Below are 25,568 nucleotides of genomic sequence, written 5' to 3'. Positions count from 1 at the left end.
GTAGCCGACTGCCTGCAAACGCGCAGGAGCCTGTGCTGCCGCTCTCACACCCATGTGCCCGCCTTGGCGTTAAACAGGTTACAAGCCCTGCGACCCGCAGGTGATCCGAGACCGCGTGGCCCACATGGAGTTCTGTTATCAAGAGCTTTGCCAGCTGGCGGCCGAGCGCCGGGCCCGCCTGGAAGAGTCCCGTCGCCTCTGGAAGTTCTTCTGGGAGATGGCCGAGGAGGAAGGCTGGATCCGGGAGAAGGAGAAGATCCTGTCCTCCGACGACTATGGAAAGGACCTCACCAGCGTCGTGCGGCTGCTCAGCAAGCACCGGGCGTTCGAGGACGAGATGAGCGGCCGCAGTGGCCACTTTGAGCAGGCCATCAAGGAGGGCGAAGACATGATCGCCGAGGAGCACTTCGGGTCGGAGAAGATCCGGGAGCGGATCGCCTACATTCGTGAGCAGTGGGCCCACCTGGAGCAGCTCTCGGCCATCCGCAAGAAGCGCCTGGAGGAGGCCTCGCTGCTGCATCAGTTCCAGGCGGACGCCGATGACATCGACGCCTGGATGCTGGACATCCTCAAGATCGTCTCCAGCAATGACGTGGGCCACGACGAGTACTCCACCCAGTCCCTGGTCAAGAAGCACAAGGACGTGGCAGAGGAGATCGCCAACTACCGGCCCACCATCGACTCGCTGCATGAGCAGGCCGGCGCCCTCCCCCAGGAGCATGCCGAGTCTCCCGACGTGCAGGGCCGACTGGCGGGCATCGAGGAGCGCTACAAGGAGGTGGCCGAGCTGACGCGGCTGCGGAAGCAGGCGCTGCAGGACACCCTGGCCCTGTACAAGATGTTCAGCGAGGCCGGCGCCTGCGAGCTCTGGATCGACGAGAAGGAGCAGTGGCTCGACAACATGCAGATCCCAGAGAAGCTGGAGGACCTGGAGGTCATCCAGCACAGGTGAGTGGGTGCCGCGGGGACACTGGCCCTCCCGCCCCTCGCAGCCGAGGTGACCGAGCAGGTGACCTCCCTGTTGAATTGCCTTTGCAGATTCGAGAGCCTAGAGCCAGAGATGAACAACCAGGCTTCCCGGGTGGCGGTGGTGAACCAGATCGCTCGGCAGCTGATGCACAGCGGCCACCCGAGTGAGAAGGAGATCAAGGCCCAGCAGGACAAGCTCAACACGAGGTAAGCGTGAGACAGGGGCGGGCCAGCTCCCTGTGAGCCAGGCCGGGATGGCGAGGTCGCCTGCTGAGCCTTGCGGTCAGGAATTTCCTGCACAGGGTCACTGACATCGTGGCGCTGACGTCGGCATCTGCCTTTCGACACACCCTGGTTTTTCAAGAAGTGTCGCTGAGAAAGAGGCGGGCGGGGGGGTGCGGCGGAGAGAGCGACATCATTTGGGGCAGCCCCTCCTGATGTGGGAAGCGAGGGCCTGGGTGTGAGACCTGTGCCCAGCCTGGTGGATCACGGCGTAAGGCGGCACCTTTCCTGCGTCTTTAAGATGATTTCTGGAACAGGGTTTTAGCATGTTTGAGACGTAATTGGTGGACGAAAGTCCTGATTATCAAGGTGGACCTTTGTCCTGGTCTTATCTTTCTGTTGGATAAATACATTTGAGTAGGTCCTGGTGGCAAGCTGGCCTTGGTTCTGAGGCCTTTGGGTGTGGGAAACGTTCATTAGGTGCTGCTCTGAGATGAGTAAAATGTGCATCACAGACATGAATTAAGTGACTCTTTGGGGGACGGGTGTGTTGTCACTGCTGACTTTGCAGCTCCTTTGACAAGTCCCCCCTCTTGTCAGGCTCTTTCCCGATTATAGTGTGTCTCTGACTTGTTTCAATGGTGATATTAGGTGTCCATATACTGAGGGAGATGATTTTCCAAAACGCATGTAGTCAAAGCAAAGTTGGAGGGGGAGTCGCAGCTTCGACCGTCACTGTTAATTTCCTTGTCCAGCCGTGAGCTTCCGGCCTCTCTCCCACTCTGCTCTCTCCTCCGCCCCTGCACCCACAGGTGGAGTCAGTTCAGGGAGCTGGTGGACCGGAAGAAGGACGCTCTCCTCTCCGCCCTGAGCATCCAGAACTACCACCTCGAGTGCAACGAAACCAAGTCCTGGATTCGGGAAAAGACCAAGGTCATTGAATCCACCCAGGACCTGGGCAACGACCTGGCAGGAGTCATGGCCCTGCAGCGCAAGCTGACCGGCATGGAGCGGGACCTGGTGGCCATCGAGGCAAAGCTGAGCGACCTGCAGAAGGAGGCCGAGAAGCTGGAGTCCGAGCACCCCGACCAGGCCCAGGCCATCCTGTCTCGGCTGGCCGAGATCAGCGACGTGTGGGAGGAGATGAAGACCACGCTGAAGAACCGCGAGGCCTCCTTGGGAGAGGCCAGCAAGCTGCAGCAGTTCCTGCGGGACCTGGACGACTTCCAGTCCTGGCTCTCCAGGACCCAGACGGCCATCGCCTCGGAGGACATGCCCAACACCCTGACCGAGGCTGAGAAGCTCCTCACGCAGCACGAGAACATCAAAAACGAGATCGACAACTATGAGGAGGACTACCAGAAGATGAGGGACATGGGCGAGATGGTCACCCAGGGCCAGACCGACGCCCAGTACATGTTCTTGCGGCAGCGGCTGCAGGCCCTGGACACTGGGTGGAATGAGCTCCACAAGATGTGGGAGAACAGGCAGAACCTTCTCTCCCAGTCCCACGCCTACCAGCAGTTCCTGCGGGACACGAAGCAGGCCGAAGCCTTCCTGAACAACCAGGTAACGTCCCTCCTTGCCTTGGCTTCCTTCCTGTCGGAGCAGGCCCTGGCTGCCTTTGGAGGCACTTCTGCCAGGGCTGCTGGTTTAAACCTCACCTGTGGGAAGTGAGAAGAATAATGGAAAGACATTTGTTTTTTCCTGACATCTAAGGCACTGAAACCCATCACAGCCTAGTAGGGGATAGAGCTGAAGATTTCCACAGGGGCTATCTTGCCTTGCAGGTACAGTTCCACTGCAGTGACGGTCGATGACCTCTTAGTGTGTTCATAGTACGTATGTCCTCATAGTAGTTCATTAAATTAGCGACATTCTGAGAGGTGTTAATTCAATCTAAAAAGTATTGGGTTGGCCAAAAAGTTCGTTCGGGTTTTTCCGTAAGATTACGGAAAAATCCAAACGAACTTTTTGGCCAACCCAGTATTTTAGGGGATTTTTTCTTTTCTTTCTTTCTTTCTTTCTTTTTTTTTTCTGAATGGTTCTGTCTTCGTTGCTCTAGAAAGGTCAGGGACTTGACCCAATGACCCAAGGGCAGTGATTAGAGAAAGAGAAAGAGCTAAGGATGGTCGCCAACATTGTGGTTGATAATCCTTCTCAAAAGATTGGGTTTGAACGGTCTGCTGCTCTCACCTTATGGGCACATGAGTGGACCCTTGTGGCTGATGCACAGACCTTTGTTCACTTCCCTCACTCTTCGGGAAAAAAATAAGAGCATTTAACCACTTAGGGAAATTTAGTCACTTGCGGTGTTCCACTGGGATTTTTTTCCTCCGCCCAACTTTTTGTGTTAACTGACTCCATAGATAATTTCAAATAAGTGTGACGAAGCAATTGTTGCAAAGTATGTTGCGTGGAAATGCAGAATGTAGGAAAGAGTGCTTTTTTGTTGTTGTTCTGAAAGCAAGTTGTATTTCATGATTTCTCATCCTGCTCTGATTTTGTTTTTCCCTTTTTAAATAAGGAGTATGTTTTGGCCCATACTGAAATGCCCACCACCTTGGAAGGAGCTGAAGCAGCTATTAAAAAACAAGAGGACTTCATGACCACCATGGACGCCAACGAGGAGAAGATCAATGCGGTCGTGGAGACGGGCCGGAGGCTGGTGAGCGATGGGAACATCAGTTCGGACCGCATCCAGGAGAAGGTGGACTCTATCGATGACAGGTGAGGCGTCCTGAGGTTCTCAAGGGAGTCATACACCCTGGGGCTGCCAAGCATCTGAGTCACTGGCCAACGTCTTTGGGGCTGTGGGTATAAATTCCCCCAGTGGGCAGGACGTGGGCACCTAGCAAAATTTAATCTACAAAAGAAAGAAAGCCTGAGACGCCAGACTAATTCTTAACCAAAGACTTAGGAGAGCCAGAGTGCTGAGTAGCGGTGGGGTGTGAGCCTTGCCCTGTGAGGGGTGACACGTAGCGTGTCACCCAGTGGGACCCCGAAAGCCAGACGCTTCCCCAGCCAAGCCCACATTCACCTTCATCCACACAAGACTCCTCTGAGGCCTTTCAGGAGGGGACAGGGAGGAAGGGCAAAGTTGGCTTGTCCTGAGTACCTGGCAGAGGCAAAAGTGAACACCATCAGGCCTTTCTTAGAAAATTGGCTTGGGTGATGCTGTAATAGGATCTTTTTCATAATAAGAAAAAAGGCTTTTCCTCCTTTTCTGCCAGGGCCTCTCCAAGATGAGATGCTCTTGTTGTATATTTATTTATTTATTTATTTGCCGTTGCAAAAGATTTTTCTCCCTGGCCAGTGTTCTCTGTTAGACCCTCACGCCTGCCTCTTAACTCTGCCTTGGTTATTACTGAAGTAGGAGGTCTGGGCAGATCTGGCTTGGTTCTGGACTGGCCGCTTCTCTCTGGGTGTGGCCCACCTGGGTCAGTCACGAGCCTCTGCTGCAGCTGATCTTCCCCGGTGCCAGGGAGCCCTGGGCCAGATCTAAGGGCTCGTTGTGAGACTGATGTCACCGAGAAACAGCCTCTTCCTCCAGGGTTCTCCGGCCTTCAGGTGCAGTGAAGAGGAAGAACTTCTTGCTGAGAGCGTTTCCTTACTTACCTTCTTACCATGTCTGAGAGGGTCTCCTGGGACCCTGGGCCAGATGAACGTTTTACAGTGTGCAGTGGAGAGGGGAATTGCTCTTGCCCTGTAAAGATTGGGCTCCTGCCTTTAACCAGTCTGTGCTTTGCACTGATTCGGATCCTAAACCGTATGCTCTCAGGGTGGCACTATGGAATAGGATGTAAGGTATATTATAATTTTGTATCTGTTGCTTTTAAAACAGCTACAAAAAAGAAAAAGAAAAAAATCCCTCCACCAAGCCCTTCTTCAATGAGTGTGAGAAACAAGGATTGGGCAAGACAGGCTTAAGCTGGAGGAGAAGGAATTTCTTTTCTCTTAATGCTAAATCTCATGTTGTTTTGTAAACATGATACACCATGCTCTTCCATGTTAGGTGCACACAGCTGGTTTCCTGAAGGCAGGCCGGGCCACTGGGGACACTTGTGTTCAGGCAGGCGTGCAGCTGCCTGGCAGCTTCCTCAGTGTGTTTATCCGTCCCCTGATGCTGCAGCTGCAAGGGCTTGTTGGAAGCAGGTGACTCTGTCAAGACCGGAGGCTCCTGGATGTGAGGGAATGCTTCAGCAGCTCTCAAGTGCGGCTTAACCTTCCTTTTGTCCTTGACTGAGAGCCTGGGCCCGTGGGGTTCCAAGGCCTCCTGGGGATTTCTGTTGTTAAAAAAGCATTGGGAAGAAGATTCCCTGCTATCCTCTAAGCGTAAGAGAGATGGAAGGGGGATGGGGCTTTCCGGTGATCTGCCCTCAGGAGGACTACATTTTCTTGTTTTCCTCAGCACGTGTTAACCGAATTCTGGTTTCACTTTAATATCCCCAGAGGCCTCAAGATCTGAAACTTGACCCCAGAGGACACTGGTCTGTTATAAAAAAAATAGACAAATCTGAGTTCCAGGTGGTGTCAGGGCACATGCTAAGTAAATATCTAACTCTTCGGATCTGATCCCCGTCCAGAAACATTCTGACGCTCCCGTGAAGCTATTTTTGTGGAAAGCAAAATCATCATAACCTGCTTACGTTCTGGAAATCTCGTCGATTACCACTGGAGTTTGTTGAGAGGAAGAAGTACCAGAACAGAGACGCTGACTCTTAACAGATGTGGGTGGGGCATGAGTGGCCTTTAAAGGGCTTGTGACTGGGTGGAAAGGAGCCTGCTGTCCAAGCCTGCTCAGGGGGGTGTGAACGGGTGAGCTTCCTGGCTCAGAGGGAAATTCCAGCCCCAGTGCAGTCCTGGGAGAAAAGGAAAAGTGTCCAGTTTCATAAAGCCAGACCTGATCTCACGTGGGAAAAAAAGCTTAAAAATCACCAACCCACTTTACTGAGGTACCTGTGGTTCTTTATTTTCCGTAAGAACCACAGTTAAGCCCAGTATCTGCCTCATGTGGTGAGGAGCTTTTGAGTCTCATTATAGGGGTAGGTGGTGAGAGATGGAAAGAAAGCAAGACATTTAACCTTGCCCCAAAGAGCGCTCTTAGGAGTGTGGGAAGCTACGGCCAAGTTTAAGAAGGTCCTTCCCTATAATTAAATCCACGATCACCCCTTGAAAGACCTTCCCAAGTTTTGCTTCCCGTGAATACCATTGGTGACCGCTAGTGCACAGTTAAGCCGTGCTCACTTCTCTCGAGGGCCTTCTGAAGCAGCAGCCACCTCAGCTGCCCGTTGTAGCTGTTTTTCGTCCCGCAGAGCACATCACTCAGAGGCCGTCCTCATGTGTTGTTTGGACCTGAGGCCTTAAATCGCCATTTGGCCTTTCCCTCCTTCATGCACCCGCCAAAAGAGGACAATTGTCCAGGCAGAAGTCCACTGGGCACGTGTGAGTCTTGATTATGTAAGAGAGGCATTCAAGATTCCGTCCGGTGGTATTTCTCTCTTAGTAAATTTTCCCAGTGTTTGAAGTTATTTTTACTCCTATTATTTCTACGAGCTTCAAAGTCGCATGTCCTGGTTTAACTGTCCGTGTCTCTGTTTACTCCTTGCCATCGTAGCATTTTTGTGTGACGCCGGGGAAGGGAACAGGAACTTACATTCAAGGCCTTTGGCTAAAGGCAGGACTCTTGCATTTTGTGACTTAACTCCAACTCAAATTACCTTCCTCCTGAAGGTTTGCTTTATTTGCTGTCTTTCTCTTAACCCCCCCCCCCCCACAAATAGTGACTGGAATTTGAGGGTTGGGAACTTGAAGAACTTTTCTTGACATTCCTTCCCCACCCACATTTTTAGATGACTAATTCCTTTAGTCCGAGATCACTAACAATCTTTAAAAAACATTTTTTTTAAAATTTTTGATCTTTGAGAAAGGATAGCAATGAAGTGAAGGGGCTTTGGCCTTTTATTTTTTATTATAAAAGCCACAATGTTAAAAATTCGGAGGGGAGGTGGAAACTACTACTTTTTAATCTCACCCTCAGCACATGCCATTTTAGTTTTTGCTTTTCCAGTTTGTGCCTTGGAGTTTTGTATCATTGGCTGTGCATAAACTCTCTTCATTTAGCATTATATGAGAAGTACTTTTCTATTCTTGTATCTTGCCTAAGTGGTATAAACATATTATAATAAACAATAATACCTGACGGTATTATTTCCATTCATGCTATTGCTGTGTTCTGTAGTCGCCAGTACCCGTAGGAACAGAGGGCATTTCCCTTTGGTCCCCAGGCAAGATGGTAGCTACAGTGCTGTCACTGTCCCTTGTTGCCAGCAGCCACTGCAGGCCCGTGTGACACATGCTTCACTGTAAGGTCTTTCTTGCTCTTGAAGAAGGTTCTTTAAAAGCCAGTTGGCATGAGGTGCTCCCTGAGCTGCCCTTTCTTGGTGTTGTAGAGAATCAGAGGTCGTGTTCTCCCTCCCTGCCATGGGGGCAGGGAGGGCTGGTCGAGAGACCTTGCCCAGGCACTGCAGCAAGAAATCGCTTTGGGAATTGGAATGAAAAACCAAACCTCCCCATTTGCACTCTTCCTTTGCCCTTCTTCGCACCCTTCGCTTTGGCTGGCTGGCGCTTGGGTTCCTTGGGAAGATGGGGGAGCTGTGTTATGGCGATGCTTCTCGATGCTCAGTGTGGTACGGCTCTGCCCCATGGCAGTAGGACCACGTGGAGGTAGCCCTTTCCGTGGCACTCACGGCATTCACATGGCTCTTCTTCACAGTCTGGTGGAGAAGCCCCTGGGCGCGTAAAGGAGGCTCGCAGGGGAGCTCTGGCACCTCCACGGCGTGTGCCAGAAAGCCCTGTGCCCAGCATCCACGTGCCTTGTCATTCCCCAAGTTCAGCAGCTCCTTCCAGTTCTTTTAAGTTTTTTCGGTTATGGTTTTGTGCTTTAACTTCTTTAAAACCTTGGTGAGCCTTATCTGTTAATGAAGAGTGGGATTGAGTTAGATGTGTGATGTCACAGGTCTGAAAATTTTCATTCTTGGTTTATTGTTGATTTGGGTGAGTTTTTCTCCTGACGAGAATCTCGTCATCAGGGAAGGTTCCTTTAAGCCAGTTACATGGTTTTATGCATTTTCTTAGCCATGTACATGGCCTGTCACCCAGGTATGAGTTTCTTAAAGATCAATTTCATATTCTCACATAGTTCCTAAAATGGAGGCCCTCACTCAGCACATGCTCAGGGTTTTTCTCCCCTAACCCCAGATTTATGAAGCTCTTTTGCCTGCATCCTGGCCTGTTGTGTGGCTGGGACAGGTGTGATGGTCTCTTCTACCATGACTTACTCATTTGGAGGATGCTAAACTCTCTGGGTCGGGTTATCTTGTCTCCTTGACATGATTGAGAACTGTTAGTGAACTGTTTTCAGCGTATATTGAGACCCAGGAAAGAAGCTGGGTTGTAAATTCTGCATTTCCAGATTCCCTACCTCCTCTTTTTAAAATTATTTTTGTTTTCTTTGTAACAGACACAGGAAGAATCGTGAGGCAGCCAGTGAGCTTCTCATGAGACTGAAGGACAACAGGGATCTTCAGAAATTCCTGCAAGATTGTCAAGAGGTGCGTCTCCTTTTAACTCCTCCTTTCCTCTCTTCTCGCGAGAGCAGCCGAGCATTTGGCATAAGAGCCCTTGGAATTATAAAACTAACTGAGGCCAGAAATTCTTATCACGTATATAATTTGCAGGTGGGGGAGTGTCAGTTCTCCAGCCTACAAGCTACCACTTAGAGTAACCAGATTATTACGATCTAGAAAATTGTAGGCTAGAACTGTGCTGTCCAGTGCAGTAGACACTAGCTACATGCGGCTGTCTCATTTTAAATCAAATGAAATTAAGAGTGTAGTTCCTCCATCATACTCGCTGTATTTTAAGTGCTCAGAAGCCAACCACCTGTGATTCGTGGCTGCCGTATCACACGAACAATGCAGATGTTAGAACATTTCCATCGTCAAAGACACTGATGTTCTCAAGTATTCTGTAACCTAAAAGCGTCTAATATTATATTTTAAACTATTTACAATGACGCACATTTAATAGTACAGAAGGAAAGAAGTAAAAGGAGCTGCAGTTGGCTACCCAGGTAAGAAGAAAGATTTAAGAACATAGAAACTGACTTTCTTATTCACTGAAGACCTTGACATATCCATCTTTCAGGCTCCTCAGGTGTCTGTCTGATATGCCAAGAGCAGCAGTAATCCTGATTTCAAACTCTTGAGTTTTAGCATGTGGTATTAATCTGAGGATTCTCAGACTATTTCATGCTCCCCTGATACATGCGTAAACAAACTGGGGAAACTAAAGTTCGCCAGAAAGATGCACTCTCTCTGCAAGCTAGTTGGAAAAGAGCATCTAGCTGACTTCACATGGGTGAGATTACGAGCACATCGTCGTATTTCACTGTCTGCCAGAGAACCACAGTGAGACCCGGTCCTCTCTGGTTTATTAGACTTTAAATCCCATTGGAGGCAGAAATGGGATGAAGAATATCCAAGTGAAGCTGCAGGGACCTTGGGGACGGGGAGTTCGAGGGGTGGGGAGAGGATCGAGGTCATGTGCTAAAAATATGACTGGACTCATCACGAATCCCTCACATGCAAACTTAGAGCTGTGTGTTAAAAGAAATGTGGCTCTAATAACAGCTGAGTCAGAGAGTCGGTGACAGAAGCGATCCTTCATGTCCATTGAACTGCTGTCTTACTGTGAATCTTAAAATATGCTCTAGTAGCTAAACCTTGAGAAGGGAAGAAAGCCCCTCAACTATGTGGCTTAGGGTCTGTTGCCTTTCAGGGCCACACTGATGGACCTAGGTCTCTCGGGGTTTGCCTAGAGCCAGACAGGCCGAGGACAGGAGTGCCTCTCCAGGTGACACCTGAGCATTAATAACCTATTTGAATAGGAGGCTCATTTAAAGAGGCATCCGCGTCCCCAGACAAGGCATAGGGAAGAGTGATGGGCTCCAAGGTTAGCTGCGTAGAGTTGCATGATGTGCTGCAGTGAATACCAAGTGGCCCTTCAGCACTGGAGGGAGTGAAAGTTGTCAGGAGACGTTTGCAGCCTGGGCTGTGCCTTCCCCAGCTCGAAGGTCCCTGAAGTACCTTGATGTTTCCCTTGAAGCACCACCAGTGACTTGTTTTAACCTCAAGACATATTGGAAGTGTTGTGCTGGGGAAATCAGTGGGATTCCATACCCTTGCTTAAAGGACAAGTTACTGAGATGAAATTCATTGACCTGAGCGTGGTGAAACCTGGACTAAATTTGGGGAAAAGAATGCCAGGAAGTGAGCAGGAAGTGAGAGGACGGAGGAACCTTTGAGAGAAGCTCAGTTGAAATTTCCAGCCCCCATTTTCCATTTACATACGTGTGGATTCGAAAATAGAAATGTGTGGGAAAACTAAGCAGATAAAACGATAGTCCTTCCAAGTTGAATCACAGGAAATAGTAGAGTTTTAGATCTTTGTTAACGCTTGTTCCAAATGAGCATCCTTAGTTACAAGGAGTTCCCTCCTTAACCACACCAGTGACTGTTAGGCACGCCCAGAGGGCTCAGCCCTGCACGATTTCCCCTCAAAGTATGCACAAAGGTTTTGACTGGGCTTTGTTGTCCTGGAGATGATTCGCAGGTCTCTTTGTGACTGCTCGGCCAAGTCTCCCTTGTTTATCTTTCTCTCCTTGAACCTCATTAAGAGTTAGTACAGCCATAGGATCTGCTGGGGGTACCACATCGGCGTATATAGTTTCCGCATAGTGACGGAATTTAGGTCAGGTTTGGGGGCTCCAAAACCCTCAGTGTAGCAGTACAAGCAAAGGGGTGATATTATTATTAAGAGATACTATTCTTTGACTATAAACTTTCCATCATTCAGCCTCATTAAAATACACCCCCTTTTAAGCCAGAACCTCTGAGAATGGAGCTTGTGTGTGCACCAGCCCAGCCTTTGAAAACCTATCCATTATTGTGCTGGTGGAGTTTTACAGAGCACCCGGAGGTCAGATTTAATACCATTGCTGGCTGTTGGTATTGTTCAAGGTCTGGAGAATCCAGGTTGTCTCGCTGTCACGCTCCCTTCCTCGTGGGTTAGAGGCTAGAGGGGGCTGGGTTGTGAATTCTGCCATCATTGCTACCCGCCGAGAAACACTTCCTGGGTGGGGAAATTTATCGCAGCAGTGCCGTGGGAATGAGCAGGGCCCACCTAGTCCCAGTTATAGATAGCGACACAAAGAGCATCATAATTTTTGTACCGTTATTTTAATGTGATATCCTGAAAAATGAATGATTTAAAAGGTACTGCTTTTCTGTTGTGTTCCCTCCCACCATACCTCCTGTTTTCTGAGATTGATTTTTTTTTTTCCCCAGGAGGACAGTATAACTAGACGTGGTGGCACAGGGATAGCGAGTTCAGTGCTTTGCTTTGAGCTTAATCCAGTGATCGAAGCATTTTTTCCTATCCTTTTCCAACCTGCACAGTGCTCTGTTCTGCAGAGAATGAGTATATTCTTAAATGACCTTTGCAAATGCCCACAAATAATAACTGTGGTTCTGATTCCAGAATGCTGATGGAGGGCTGATAAACTAGCAAGTTCCATAGCTCCATTTCATTGTGCTGCATTGCACGCTGCTTTATCTGTAGGATGATGTGTTCAGCAAAGAGCAGATTTGTTTATAAGCCTCTGATTTTTATGTAGCTCTTTTTTAAAAAATCTCTCTTGGGTAGGTGTTTATGAATAGCGCAAATATGTGAATGTCCTTTGCACGTCGGATAAATGCCTTTTATTGTGTTTAGTGTGTGTGTACAGAGTACAGGGGAAAGTTTTACCATTTGGTTTCCTTTTAACCTCTTTTATCCTTAGATTGAACGGCCATAGCATTTCAGATCTTAGTTACTCAGGTAACTGGAAGGAAAATAGGTAATGCTTTTAAAGTAGGAAATTTAGTGTCTCTGTTGCTGTGTAACAAATCTATGCTCCTTGCTTACAAGGGGCGTTATGAGATTTACTGGGGTTTTTTCCCTTAATAAAGCATGACATCAAAGATCTCACGACCTTTTGCTTTCAACCCCACTCCCTCCTGTGTGGTGGGTGAGTATCCTGAGGAAAGTAGGGATGGTGCCTGGGGGTTCACCCATGTGCAGAGCCGGGGTGTTCCCATGACCCGCATCACCCTCCTTGACATTGTTTTCAAAGAACAGACTTTGTATTGTTGAAGCAACTTTATGGGGAAGCCTTTCCTAGCAGCAGCCCAGGGTGCAAGTGAATGGCCTCGGAATTGTTGATTCTGTAAGCGTTTCTGTTGGTTTTACGCACCATTTCTAAACCTTTGGTGATGGGACCATGAAGCAGTTTGGGTGCAAATTCGTTGTGGCAGCAGCTGGTGTAAGCGTGGCTCCTTGTGGTCACATTAGGGGGAAGGGCACAGCCCCTGAAGACGTTTGCTTCTGGTTCCAGGCTGATCCTGCGTTTGTTTGCCTATCTTTCGCCTGGGCAAACAAAAGCTCTTCCTGGTTAGTGCTGTGATGGGGTAGGAATTAGGACCCTGGTGTGGCCAACTACAGGCAGGCAGTTGAGGAGCCAGGCAAATCAGGATGAGAGCCAGCAGGAGAAGTGTGTCCAGGAGCCAGACTGGGCTGACTCCTGCCCCAGGCTTCTCAGATCTGTCTGTCAGTGGCTGGCAGGCTCTGTGAAGAGGCTTCCTAGAGTTCAGATCCAAGCAAGACATGTTGGGCCTCAAAATCAAGTCCTGTGAAGTGTTTCTTGGTCTGAATGGAAGGTTCTTTACAGACAGAGGAGGAAAAGGCACAGGTGACTCAGACCTGAAGGGAGCATTGAGAGGCCATCGTTTCTGCCTTACGCCTATAGTAAGCAAGTTACTTACGCTTTTTGGCATCCCCATAGATAGGCCTGTGAAGGAAAAGGGAGGGATAAAAGAGTAGGGGCTTTGGTTTTTTTAAATAAAAGAACTAAAAGTAAAAGGATTACCGAACAGAGTAGAAGACACTTAATCATGCTTAACACGGTATAGCTGGCACGGCTCTTTGAAGGAGAAAGAAGGTTGTGACTTAGCCTGGTTAGGGCAGAATTTTAAACACAGGCCTTTGGGGGAAAAGCTGGTTAAGGGTGCCAAGCAGTTTGAAAGCTGGCTCGGAGCACTTTTGTACTCCTGGATTTAATGTTAGATACATAGTCGGGAGCAAGGCTCCGGTACAGTGTCCGTACGGTGGAGATACCTGCTGTGACGGGTCAGAGTTGTAAAGTGAACGTTTGGTTGTCTGTTGACATGGAAACGTGGAGTGTGTGTAGTACGACATGATGGCTCTTTCCGGGCAGAAGAAAGGCTGATGTCACTGTGATTACAGTCTCTGAAACCTTCCTGATTTTTTTTTTCTTTCCTAGCTGTCTCTCTGGATCAATGAAAAGATGCTTACAGCCCAGGACATGTCTTATGATGAAGCCAGAAATCTGCACAGTAAATGGTTAAAACATCAAGCCTTTATGGCAGAACTCGCATCCAACAAAGAATGGCTTGACAAAATTGAGAAGGTGAGTTAAGGTGTTTGATGGGGCTCCGTCGGTGTGGCCGTGGTGAGTAAACGAACTGGGTGGAAGTGAGCTCCTTTGTATTTAGCACGTTTTCCACCATATTTGAGTCATATCTGACCACATACAGAAGTGACACAGCCGGGAGCAGTCCTGTGTCTCATCTGCTGCCCCTGATGGACCGCAAGCCCCTGGGGCGGCGTCCTCACTCTGTTGATCATGTTATGTGTGCTGGACTGTGACAGAGACTGAGCGGATCCATGGAACTTAGAAATATTATGTATTTTAAATAATCTAAAATGTGTTGCTTTGGCACAGGGAGGTTCTATGCAGCACAACAGAACATGAATGTGACATTCCCCACCCACCCTTCTCTTCCTTCACACTCTATATTGTTTCAAACTCTTAACGGTTAAAATAATGTATTACGGTCTCTTGGGGGTGATGTGGAGGGGATGGAGTTTTAGGTTATTGGCATCAAGTGTCCCTAAGCCCCAGCAATCACTTGGTGCTCCACGCCTGTGAAAACCACAGTAGGCCAGGCCATTGTCAATTTTGTTGAGCAGTTAACTCTATGTGGAAAGGCTGTGCGTGCGTGCGTGCGTGCGTACGTGTGTGTGTGTTGAATGAATAAGAAACTCACAGATCAAATATCTCAGGTTTGTTTTTCACAGTGGCACCTATTCTCCTGCAAACTGCATGTATGTGTGTTTTCCAGGAAGGAATGCAGCTCATTTCAGAAAAGCCAGAGACGGAAGCCGTGGTGAAGGAGAAACTCACAGGTTTACATAAAATGTGGGAAGTCCTTGAGTCTACCACACAGACCAAGGCCCAGCGGCTCTTCGACGCAAACAGAGCTGAACTCTTCACCCAGAGCTGTGCAGATCTGGACAAATGGCTGCACGGCCTGGAGAGTCAGATTCAATCTGACGACTATGGCAAAGACCTCACCAGTGTCAACATCCTGCTGAAAAAGCAACAGGCAAGTGGCTGTTTCCCTGCCGTGGTCCTGATAGTCTTAACTCGCCCACTGTGTTCTCAGACATCCCCTTGGTGTGTGAAGGGATTTTAACCCAGCACAGCGGGCTCTGACAGCATCGTGGGACATTTCCAGAATCAACTGGAAAGACACAGTAGCAGTGTTGGGTGTCCATGCATGGAAATATTCTTTCGTTATCATCTTGGTTGATGGATAGTATCACCACTTAACAGTTGAGTAAATATTCATTTCATTTAGTCTGCAATTTACATGAAGGAAAGTTACTGTGTTTGCATACTTGACTGTATAACGTCTAGATATGTGATAGTTACCTGAGTTGTTCAGGGCACTTGATAAATAATAAAAGAAATTTGGGTTTTTTTTGCATCACAGTAAAGCCCATCTAAGGGCCAATGAATTTACTCTGAATTGAGGAGGAAGCAGCTCTGGTGAGGTTGAGCAAGCAGGTTGGTGGCAGGACCTGGCAGGAGCTCCCTGGGCCAGGTTTGTAGTGTGTGGCCGAGTCCTCCCCTACCTAAGAAAAGAGTCGGTTTATTCTCAGACGCCAGCCCCTTGTCTCTAAGCCGGCAGTGTGTGGGCTTCCTAGGGTGGTCTTTCCTGAGTGAGAGACCTCTGCTTCTGCTTTTGCTCGTTTTCCTCATGTAAATACACCGTTAGGGTGTTTTTAGCCATTATCCAGTGTTTTAAAAAAGAATAATCAGCTTTCGGACTGAAGAAATCAAGAGGAGATGGTAACATTGGCCGTCCTTCTGGCCTAAAAGAACTGGAAGCAGAAGACCTGACTCCTTCCTGGGGGTTCAGCTGGTTTCCAACGTCGTTATGGCTTCTGAACAGGCAGATGAAGGCTGTCCTTTCCTTTCCCCATAATTAATTCTTGTTTCCCCTGTCATTTGCCTCCTAAGTTCCTGGGTAAACTTGACAGTTGCGCCCAAGTTGAAAAAAATCTTTCTAGGCATTTTTTTTGGAAAGATCAGCTGACAAAGTGGAGCGCTAATTGCTGGTTCGCTGGCCATGCGGAACCATTTCTTGGGCTCTCCACTGTATCAGTGAATATTCTTGGGTCTTCCATTTTGGCCAGTGCCACAAGGGAACATTTTACAACACCCTCCGTGTGTCCCTCGTCTCGGGTGTGAAGGTGGGTCTGTCTTCGCCCTCAGATGCTGGAGAATCAGATGGAGGTGCGGAAGAAGGAGATCGAAGAGCTCCAGAGCCAGGCGCAGGCCCTGAGCCAGGAGGGGAAGAGCACGGACGAGGTGGACAGCAAGCGCCTCACCGTGCAGACCAAGTTCATGGCGCTGCTGGAGCCCCTGAACGAGAGGAAGCAGAACCTGCTGGCCTCCAGGGAGATCCACCAGTTCAACAGGGACGTGGAGGACGAGATCGTGAGTACCTCCTTGCCTGGCCAGCCTGGTGCCCGTGTTCTCACTGCTGGGCCCGACCCACCTTGGTCATGTCAGTGGGCTGAGCCATCCCAGCCCTGCTCTGTGTATCCACACAAAATGTAACTCTGTTTTTCTGTCGGGTTTTCTAAACATAAATCAAGGGTTTAATGCCCCTCGAACCGTAGTTTTAAAAACAAATAATGAGGACTCACGGGGAGTCCGGTATTGAGCCTGAAGTAAGGTCTGGAAGACTGGCCCGTGCCCTGTATCGGAGAAGAAGGGCAGACTCCCCAGGCCGCCCTTCCCAGTGGGATTCTTTTTCTTTTTCTAAATTGCATTAAAGTATAGTTGGTTTATAACGGTGTGTTGATTTCCGCTGTACGGCAGAGTGACTCAGTTATACGTGTCTATGTCCTTTTCCATATTCTTTTCCATTACACTGTATCACAGGATATTGGATATGGTTCCCTGTGCTGCACAGCAGGACCTTGTCGTTTATCCCCCAGTGGGGTTGAACACACTTCCTCTCTCACGCTGGCCTCCCTGCTCTCCCCTCCTGCCCTCGTTTGCATCAAATATTTGTTCTCTTTGAGTGGCCCCTGACCACCTATTTACAATTCCTTCCAGTTGTGGGTTGGAGAGAGGATGCCTTTGGCAACTTCCACGGATCACGGCCACAACCTCCAGACCGTGCAGCTGTTAATAAAGAAAAATCAGGTAAGCGTGTCTGCTGGGGGCTGGCTCCTCCCGGTAAGTCGGCGCCACGCGGCATGGCGGTGAGCGGGGGAGCTCTGAGGGCTGGCGGCTTCTCCTCGGCCCCCGAGGCGCGGCGCACGCAGCGAGCTGCCGCGGCTTAGCGAGCCTCCGGCGTGTATGCCCTGCTCCCACAGACCCTGCAGAAGGAGATCCAGGGCCACCAGCCCCGCATCGACGACATCTTTGAGAGGAGCCAGAACATCGTCACGGACAGCAGCCTCAACGCCGAGGCCATCCGGCAGAGGCTGGCCGACCTGAAGCAGCTGTGGGGCCTCCTCATCGAGGAGACGGAGAAGCGGCACCGGCGGCTGGAGGAGGCGCACAAGGCCCAGCAGTACTACTTCGATGCGGCCGAGGCCGAGGCGTGGATGAGCGAGCAGGAGCTGTACATGATGTCCGAGGAGAAGGCCAAGGTGAGGCAGGGAGGCCGAGCCCCCTCCCCCAAGCCCTGCCGCCGGAGAGCCTCAGACGCAGAGCCTGAGCTTGTGCACCGCTGGGGGCGACGTCCTTGTGAAACGTTTCGTTGTCGCCTTGGTCGTGGGGGCAGCGTGGTGCATACCGGTGGCTGGAACCTGGCTCTTTGCCCCTCGACGCAGAGTTTTCTCGTCTGAATCCCGGTATTGTCGTTAAGACCGGATTCGTCATGCCCTCCGCTTTTTTAAATAGAAATTTGCCGAAGTCTGCCTTTTACAGTATATACTAGATGCTTTTTTCTTGAGACAGTCTAGCAGCATTTGAAAGTATTCTCACCAGGATGCTGTTATCTACATCTGTTAGACCGTGGAGAGGTTTTCAGCCAGCCAGGATACACTTGGTTTGCCTGGGCTTTACCTCATACTTCAGCAGGTCCTCGTCACCCTGCGTCATCCTCATGTCCGTCTTTCAGAGGCTCCCACAGTCCAGTCCACATTGAAGCTCGTGGAGCGCTCCATATTCCAGCGCCCATATCACACCTGTGGCTTTTTTTCTTTCTGCCAAGTCTTCCTCCTGCCACACCACGCAGTCAGCCGGCCCCTCTTCCGGGGGGTTTTGGGTCAAGGGGCTGGGGGACGGCTGTGGTTGTGACGGCCCCCTCTCTAAGCAGGATGAGCAGAGCGCCGTCTCCATGTTGAAGAAGCACCAGATTCTGGAACAAGCCGTGGAGGACTACGCGGAGACGGTGCATCAGCTCTCCAAGACCAGCCGGGCCCTGGTGGCCGACAACCATCCAGAAAGGTGAGTGCCGTTCCGTGAAGATGAGACTGGCTTGTCAGTTCCTCCCCAGTCGGGGCCTCTTGTTCGAGTAACTGGTAATGTAGATCTTTGGGAAGCATTTTTAAAACAGACCCAGTAGGCCTGTGCTGAACAGGAAGGGTGAACGGTTGCATTACAGGAGCTCACTCTTGCGGGCTGATTATCTCCTGCTGGCCAAGCCCTATTGAGAGAAGATTATTGGTTTCATGCGTCAGAAGTACTGATTGACTTGCATGGATATACAGGTGATAAAAGCACCTACCCTTGGGTTTAAAAAGTCACCCAGTTTAGGAAAGTAATTACTAGTTTTAATAGAGCAATAGATAAGGATACTTGGGCCTGTAAATTAAAAGGGCTACCGAGAAGAAAATGATGCCGCCTCTGAACTCTTATACATTGAGTCTTGAGAATGTCTCGGGAATAAGAAAAAGGAGTGTGTGGTACTCCTGCAATGTTACATACCAGGCTTACACGCTCACTTCAGTGGCAGTCATTTTAGGCTTTCTCTGGAACTGCCTGTTACAGCTCAGACAGACAAGAATCGGCTTTGTGCATTAACCGAGGCAAGTTGAAGATGAGGTCAGTGGCTGGGTTGGTACAGGGTGTCCTTCAGGGGTTCGTGATCAGGACTCCCAGGAAAGTGGCCTTCCTCATCTCCCAAGGACAGGCATCAAGAAGTCCTTGTCTGACTGCTTTCATGCTGGAAGACTGTCATTCTGGGAGAAGTTGGAGGGAGGGGGATGGATGCTACACCCCCAGGACCCAGGAAATGGGAGCAGCAGGGCCCGCCCTCCTGGCAGAGAAGAGCATGCAGCCCAGAGAAGGTCAAGGTGTGTGCAGACGGGGATGTTATCTGTCCCTTCGACAGCATGGCACCTGAGAACGGATCCTGGGTTAACTTCTAATGTCAGAGGAAGTCCTGACATATGGAGCCAGCAGTGCAGTGTTTTCGATTTCTCTCCCCTCCCTCCGTCATCACGGCCAGGATGGCCTTTGTCCTCAATCACTGTGTTTTGTTACACGTTGGCTCTTCATTACTTGAGGTCAAAGTTCAGAGTTTTATTTTTTAGGCTAAATAGGTTAACTTGAGGTTTCCTTTGAGAAATGTTGTAAAACGTGATCTCTTGGCATTTCCCCTCATTTACTGGCTCCCTGAAGAACATGTCCCCCTCGTCTCGCCCCCCCACAGTGAGCGCATCAGCATGCGGCAGTCCAAGGTGGACAAGCTGTATGCGGGCCTCAAGGACCTGGCCGAGGAGAGGAGGGGCAAGCTGGACGAGAGGCACCGGCTGTTCCAGCTCAACCGGGAGGTCGACGACCTGGAGCAGTGGATCGCCGAGAGGGAGGTGGTCGCAGGGTCGCACGAGCTGGGGCAGGACTACGAGCACGTCACGGCAAGTACCGCGGGCAGGGCCCGGGCGGCCGCGCGGCGCACGCGGGCTGCGGAAGGCCCCTTGCGCGCCTTGTCTGTGAGCAGAGAACGCACCCCAGACTCGAGCCAAAGATGGCGGGGTTTCGTTTCAACTTGACACTTTGGTCACCGGGTGACTTGGGGGTTGTTGAACTTCTCTGCTGCGCCCTGTCCTCCTCTGGTCAGAGGAGATGGAGCCCGGGCCTTACTCGGCGGCAGTGAGCAAGGAGGAAGCCTGATTGATAAAGAGGCTTTGGAGCTGAGATCTGTTAAGTCAGGCATTTCTCTCCAAAGGACATTCGTGTGATCAAGAAATAAAGTGTTCACAGTAGTCTCACTGATTTTTTGGTGCGCACCCCTGTTTCAGATGCTACAAGAACGATTCCGGGAATTCGCCCGGGACACAGGGAACATTGGGCAGGAGCGCGTGGACACGGTCAATCACATGGCAGATGAACTCATCAACTCTGGACACTCGGATGCCGCCACCATCGCCGAGTGGAAGGACGGGCTCAACGAAGCCTGGGCTGACCTCCTGGAGCTCATCGACACGAGGACGCAGATCCTCGCCGCCTCCTATGAACTGCACAAGTTTTACCATGATGCCAAGGAGATCTTTGGGCGCATCCAGGACAAGCACAAGAAACTCCCCGAGGAGCTCGGGAGAGATCAGAACACAGTGGAGACCTTACAGAGAATGCACACCACGTTTGAGCACGACATCCAGGCTCTGGGCACTCAGGTGGGTGAGGCGCTGCCCAGCGGTGGTGGGAGGGCTTCTTTCCGTAGTGTCTCTGTGCCTCTCGGAGCATCTCTCTCCATTCCTTGGCTCCGCAAAACATGCCTCAGAGAACTGCCCAAATCAAACGGACATGCGTGTGCACACACATGTATCACACACACTGTTGTAACACTCCATCTGGGAGAGCTTACCAGTCCGTAACATTCTCAGTGTGCCACATTTTGCAGACACTGTTGGATGAACAGTACTTATGATTAAAATAAACAACCCAGACACATACACAGACATTTACAAGTTTTAGGCCTTCTCAACAAGAATTTGAATTACGTTGGCATATCCCTCCGGAAGAATTTCCAAAATGATACCTCATTATTTTCCATCAACCAGAGTCTGAGTTATGTATCGGAGAAGAGAGAAGACGAGACTCTAACGTTTTACTGTGCCCGCTCTTCCCCTCCCCGCTATGAAGCGGTTAACACGAAGGCTTTGTTTAAGAGCTGCCTGGCAAAGTGATGACAATGTAACAGTAATGACCTGTAGTGCAATCACTCTAATTCACACTCTCATTCCTGCACAGCTTCCTGCTTAGTCTTATGCCTGTCAGATGAAAAACAAATTGTATCTGTCTTTTCCCTTACATTTCAAGATCTTAGAGAAGAAGTCTGTTTTCTTAAACATATCAGCCTTCAGGATATCAGGAGGTTTGTTCTTACCTTTTAGAAGCTCGTCAGTGATCTACTGCAGGGGTTGGCAGACTTCTTCTGTAGAAGCCCAGACAGTACAGAGTTTTGGTTTTGTGGGACATACAGTCCGTTACAACTACTCATCTCCGCCATCGTAGCATAAAGCAGCCACGGACAATCCGAAAGCGAAGGGCGTGGCTGTGTGCCAGCAAAGCTTTATAAAAACAGGGAGCCCAGATTTGCCGTGGACCCGCCCCTGATCTAGTGTGCCAGCCTTCTTTGGTGTGCTTTGGGGTTTGTTCTGAGGAAGGACCACCTTTACTGCTGTTGTTTTCCCCTGAATTTGCCCCTTCTAAAAGCAAAGGTAGGTAGGTCACAGCTGGGGCTCCATTCACGTTAAGTGGCTTCCCCTTTTCCATCCTTGGAGGTAGAAGGTGTGGAGGGAATATGTAAGAGATTTGTGGAGTGGCTGAGGGTCTGCATCAGGCAGAATTTAAAAGCGCCCCCCATGCATTGTGCGGGTTTCCAGCCTTTCCTCCATGGCTGGCGGATTCTCCATTCCAAAGCTCGTCAGCTTCCTGTTCAGTGGCTCTCACTGCGTGTAAGGTCCTGGAGCACCAGGTGAGCGTGTAAGGATCCTGAACCATGCAATCTGACATGCACGTGCAGTTAGAGCACGGCCACCAGAGAAGGGCCGACCCTGGCTTGAATTGAGCCTGTCATGCTGTATCACTGCAAGTTTTAATTTCCTTCCTAAGCTTCGGTTCCCTGATGCTTTAAGGATTGCAGTGTGTATTGTTACAGTTTTTAAAAAGCTTAAGAGAACTTCTGGAATGCCTGGAAACCTTATTAGCAGCAGGTCTTTCCTCTACACCTGTAAAATCATTTACTTTTAGAACTTCAGGAGACTCCAGAGATGGTAGAGTTGCTCCTTCAGTTTTTTTTTTTTTTCATTAAATCCCTTCACTTTGTGAGGCTCAGAGAGATGCAGGAGAGCCCACTGAGAGTCCAGGAACATCCAGGGCAGGAATCTGTTCCGTCAAGCCTGATAGTCTGCACCTCACCATACCCGCTGGGCCAGGCCATTTCAGCCACAAAAGTATGCATGCCCCTCCTGCAGTTAGAGCAGAAGGGAGGGCTCTCGGTGCAGGCTCCAGAAGCCGATGGCATTTCCTCCTTGGCTGCTTTACTCTTAATGCCAGCCTGACCCGCCACCATCCTCCATTCTGTGCGGGAACAGTGGACATGAGGGAACCTGATGATGGTCTGCAGTGACTCCTCAAAGCAGTAGTTAATTCTAGCGGGAATTTCTGCTTTCGCTCTCCTCGTCTACCTTGTTTGTTGTTGTGAGAACAAATTAAAAACAGCTAGAGATCCAGGAAACTTTTTTTGTTTGGAAAGATTTGGTTAGTCATAGAGGAGATAAGCTTTTCAAATAATTTCCTAGGAACTTGCTTATTGTGATTTGAGTTAATACCTGAGCCGTATTTAAAGAATGTTTCCAAAAGTCTCTTAGGATACGGAAATCAAATCACCAGGGAAACCAAACCCCATTGATTCTTCTTTACATCTCTTGCAGAAATCTGTTTTCCTTACCTACCACCACCTAGAGCCTTTTGAGTGATCGGGGTCGGTACACCTCCCCACAAGCCCCAGTGTCCCCCCCCCCCCCCCCGCCCCCGTGATGTTTCTCCATATAACTCCCCTCACGGACATCTGAAGGCTGCTATCATTCAGGATGTCTGTTGTCCTCACACTTTGATCAGTAAATGAAGATTGAGTGTGTACTCCCCATACAAGTATATTTTAAATTAGATGTTGTGCACGAGTATGGCATTACTAGTACGTACTTTATATAAAACATAAGAGATGGAAATTTTTGAATACAAAATAAGCCACGGTTATTAGTTTCTCTTGTAAAGGTGTATCTGCCCTCCACCACCACCCTCGCCGCCAACAAAAGGGTGAAAGCCTTTTCTTGTTTTTTTCCCCCTTTTTACACAGAAAGTATTGACATTATGTACACTCTCTGTGCTTTGCCTTCTCTACATAGCCGTCATCTTGGAGTACTTCTCATATGAGTACACAGAGCCCTTCCGCATTCTTTTTCATGACTGCATGGGAGCCTCCTGTATGAATGTGCCATTGTAATTTAACCAGTCCCTCATGGACGAACAGATACTTTATTTTCAGTCTTTTGCATTTACAGACATTGGTGCAATAAATAACCTTACGTGTATTTCATTTCCTAAAAGTGCAAGCGTATATGTAGGATAAATTCCCCAAAGTGGAATCATGAAATCAAAAGGCACACACATTTATAAGTTTGGTGGGTACTGCCTGCGCCTTCTGCAGGAGCTGTAACCTTGTGTCCCATCAGCAGTGAATCAGCTCACTGACATATATACATCATCAAGCTTGAATTTTTGCCAACTAGGAGATGACAAATTACAGTATCTCCATGTAGCATATTTTCATAAGGCTCACTGGCATTTCTTGCTCTCCAGAGTTTTTATTGAAGTTTTTGGCTGGTTAAGATTTTCTCTTCTTTGGCATCAGCGTTTTCAGCTGCGTTAAATGCTGTTTTTTTGTTTTTCACGTTGGAATGTGCCGTTGTGGGAGCTCTTACAGGTGATGCGTACATTGTTTTCAGCAGCAACCTCACATAGCTAATGGAAAAGGTGTTTCCAAATGAGTTCTTGATGGCAGTTTCTCATTCCTGATTTTAAAAAAACACCGTCGGTACCATTTTAAAAAAACACCGTCGGTACCATGCAGGAGCAGATTAGGTGTTTATCCTTTACTGTATCTGGGTGCACACCGTGTGTTTCTGTGCCGTCTTCACGTCCTGGGCCACCTCCGGGGACCTTTCCCGACCAGGGCTCCCATCAGCGCGAAGGCAGAATGGTGCGCAGAGGGGGAGTGGGAGGCCGGGTGGTGGCGCAGAGGCCCAGCTCCGACCTGTCTCGTCTCCTGGCGGCTTCGCAGGTGAGACAGCTGCAGGAGGATGCAGCCCGCCTCCAGGCCGCCTATGCGGGCGACAAGGCCGAGGACATCCAGAAGCGGGAGAACGAGGTCCTGGAAGCCTGGAAGGCCCTGCTGGACGCCTGCGAGGGCCGGAGGGTGCGGCTGGTGGACACGGGGGACAAGTTCCGCTTCTTCAGCATGGTGCGCGACCTCATGCTGTGGATGGAGGATGTCATCCGGCAGATCGAAGCCCAGGAGAAGCCACGGTAATGCTGCCGGCCTCCCGGCTGGGCCCTACCCCAGAGCTTCGAGGCCGGAGCGGGGGCGGGGAGGGGTTTTGGGGGGAGCCACTTGTCTCCTGCACACGGTTGTCAGGGAACGAGGGGCCCGGTGTAGTCGAGCCCTGTGGAGCCCTCCTCATTTCTCCCCGACCCTGTCCCCCTGGGTCCACGCTCACCCAGGCCATCGTGCTCTCATCTGTGGGCCTCGTGCCTCAAAGCAGCCGCATACCTGGGACCGGACTAGCTCTACCTCACTGCTGGAATGAGATGGCTTTTCTGAGTTCTTTTTCTATGTCTGTCAGATCAAAACCCACTCTATCCCTTTTCAGACATACTACCAAAGGTGCCTCTTACGCTCAGCGTCTGCTCTAATGGTGTCTCGGGATTCGTATTTAGCATTTGTTCTGTGTCTTCTCTTTGGCCACGTTTCATGCAGAGCGGTGAAGAGGAGCTCGTGGGTGTACAAGCAGGCACATAGACAGCCTCCTGTTCACCCCTGCCGGCTCCAGCCCTCACCGTACCTGAGAGATGGGCTGTGCTCCAAAAGAAGAAATACGGTTGTTACATACATGAAGCAGTTGTGTTTCCTTAGGTCAGGACTCTCCAGTCAGTCGGTTTTGATGGATGAGACGTTCTCACGGCTCTGCCAGTCGCTGATTGCTTGGCTGGTTCCTGCTCTGTGTGTCTTCATGTCTAAATAAGGAGACAGTATTTGCTGCTCTTTAAAACACACATGTCCTGAACCTTCAGCAGCTAACTCACTGGGGTACAACTGGGGACACCTGTGACTGCCTCTGTACCTTCTTGAAGAGTCTGAGGTGCATTTCAGAGTAAAAGGTTGAACAGAGATCCAGTGGTTTTTCTGGTCTCCACCTAGAAAAATTGTTTCAGCGCACACACAAAAATAAAAGTAGCCTTATTCTCAGTGTTAGGTTGTGAAGCTGTGCCTGAGTTACACCATCGTTGCGCTGCAGCTCAGTGACCCAGCCTGCGCTCAGACTGTGAACCAGATACTGTGCCGCCAGTTTCCTTCAAATTAATTACGTGTTTTGAAACCTACACATTTGTTTGAAAAGCTTGGTCTCCTAAAGGAAGTATTATTTGTGTAATTTTAGGGATGTGTCCTCTGTTGAACTATTAATGAATAATCATCAAGGTATCAAAGCAGAAATCGATGCTCGTAATGACAGTTTCACGACCTGCATTGAACTTGGGAAATCGCTGCTGGCGAGGAAGCACTACGCATCAGAGGAGGTAGGATGCCGCTTACGCTTTGGGGCCCCTGTGGTGAGTGCAGCTGGTGTTCAGATGTAAAGTGACTCACTCTTGTGAGCGT

General features: G+C 49.7%; 1 protein-coding gene across 5 annotated transcripts in view; it reads left to right on the top strand.

The window, feature by feature from the left end:
* The window catches only part of SPTBN1 (spectrin beta, non-erythrocytic 1), a 195,706-nt gene that overhangs the window by 155,233 nt on the left and 14,905 nt on the right, over positions 1–25,568 (top strand). For all 5 annotated transcript variants that reach the window (XM_029231553.1, XM_029231555.1, XM_029231554.1 and 2 more), the window contains 15 exons: positions 78–948; positions 1,039–1,176; positions 2,004–2,760; positions 3,719–3,921; positions 8,714–8,804; positions 13,634–13,780; positions 14,496–14,759; positions 15,935–16,159; positions 16,787–16,876; positions 17,050–17,328; positions 18,000–18,130; positions 19,338–19,542; positions 19,927–20,301; positions 23,973–24,217; positions 25,348–25,486. In XM_029231553.1, coding sequence (XP_029087386.1) covers positions 78–948; positions 1,039–1,176; positions 2,004–2,760; positions 3,719–3,921; positions 8,714–8,804; positions 13,634–13,780; positions 14,496–14,759; positions 15,935–16,159; positions 16,787–16,876; positions 17,050–17,328; positions 18,000–18,130; positions 19,338–19,542; positions 19,927–20,301; positions 23,973–24,217; positions 25,348–25,486 — 4,160 coding nt within the window. The remainder of the gene's footprint in view (positions 1–77; positions 949–1,038; positions 1,177–2,003; positions 2,761–3,718; positions 3,922–8,713; positions 8,805–13,633; positions 13,781–14,495; positions 14,760–15,934; positions 16,160–16,786; positions 16,877–17,049; positions 17,329–17,999; positions 18,131–19,337; positions 19,543–19,926; positions 20,302–23,972; positions 24,218–25,347; positions 25,487–25,568) is intronic.

Source organism: Monodon monoceros, unplaced genomic scaffold (genome assembly GCF_005190385.1).
Source record: "Monodon monoceros isolate NGI ecotype Baffin Bay Population unplaced genomic scaffold, NGI_Narwhal_1 Super_Scaffold_19, whole genome shotgun sequence".
In the NCBI taxonomy this organism is placed as follows: domain Eukaryota; kingdom Metazoa; phylum Chordata; class Mammalia; order Artiodactyla; family Monodontidae; genus Monodon; species Monodon monoceros.
This window is presented reverse-complemented; position numbering and strand designations above follow the sequence as displayed.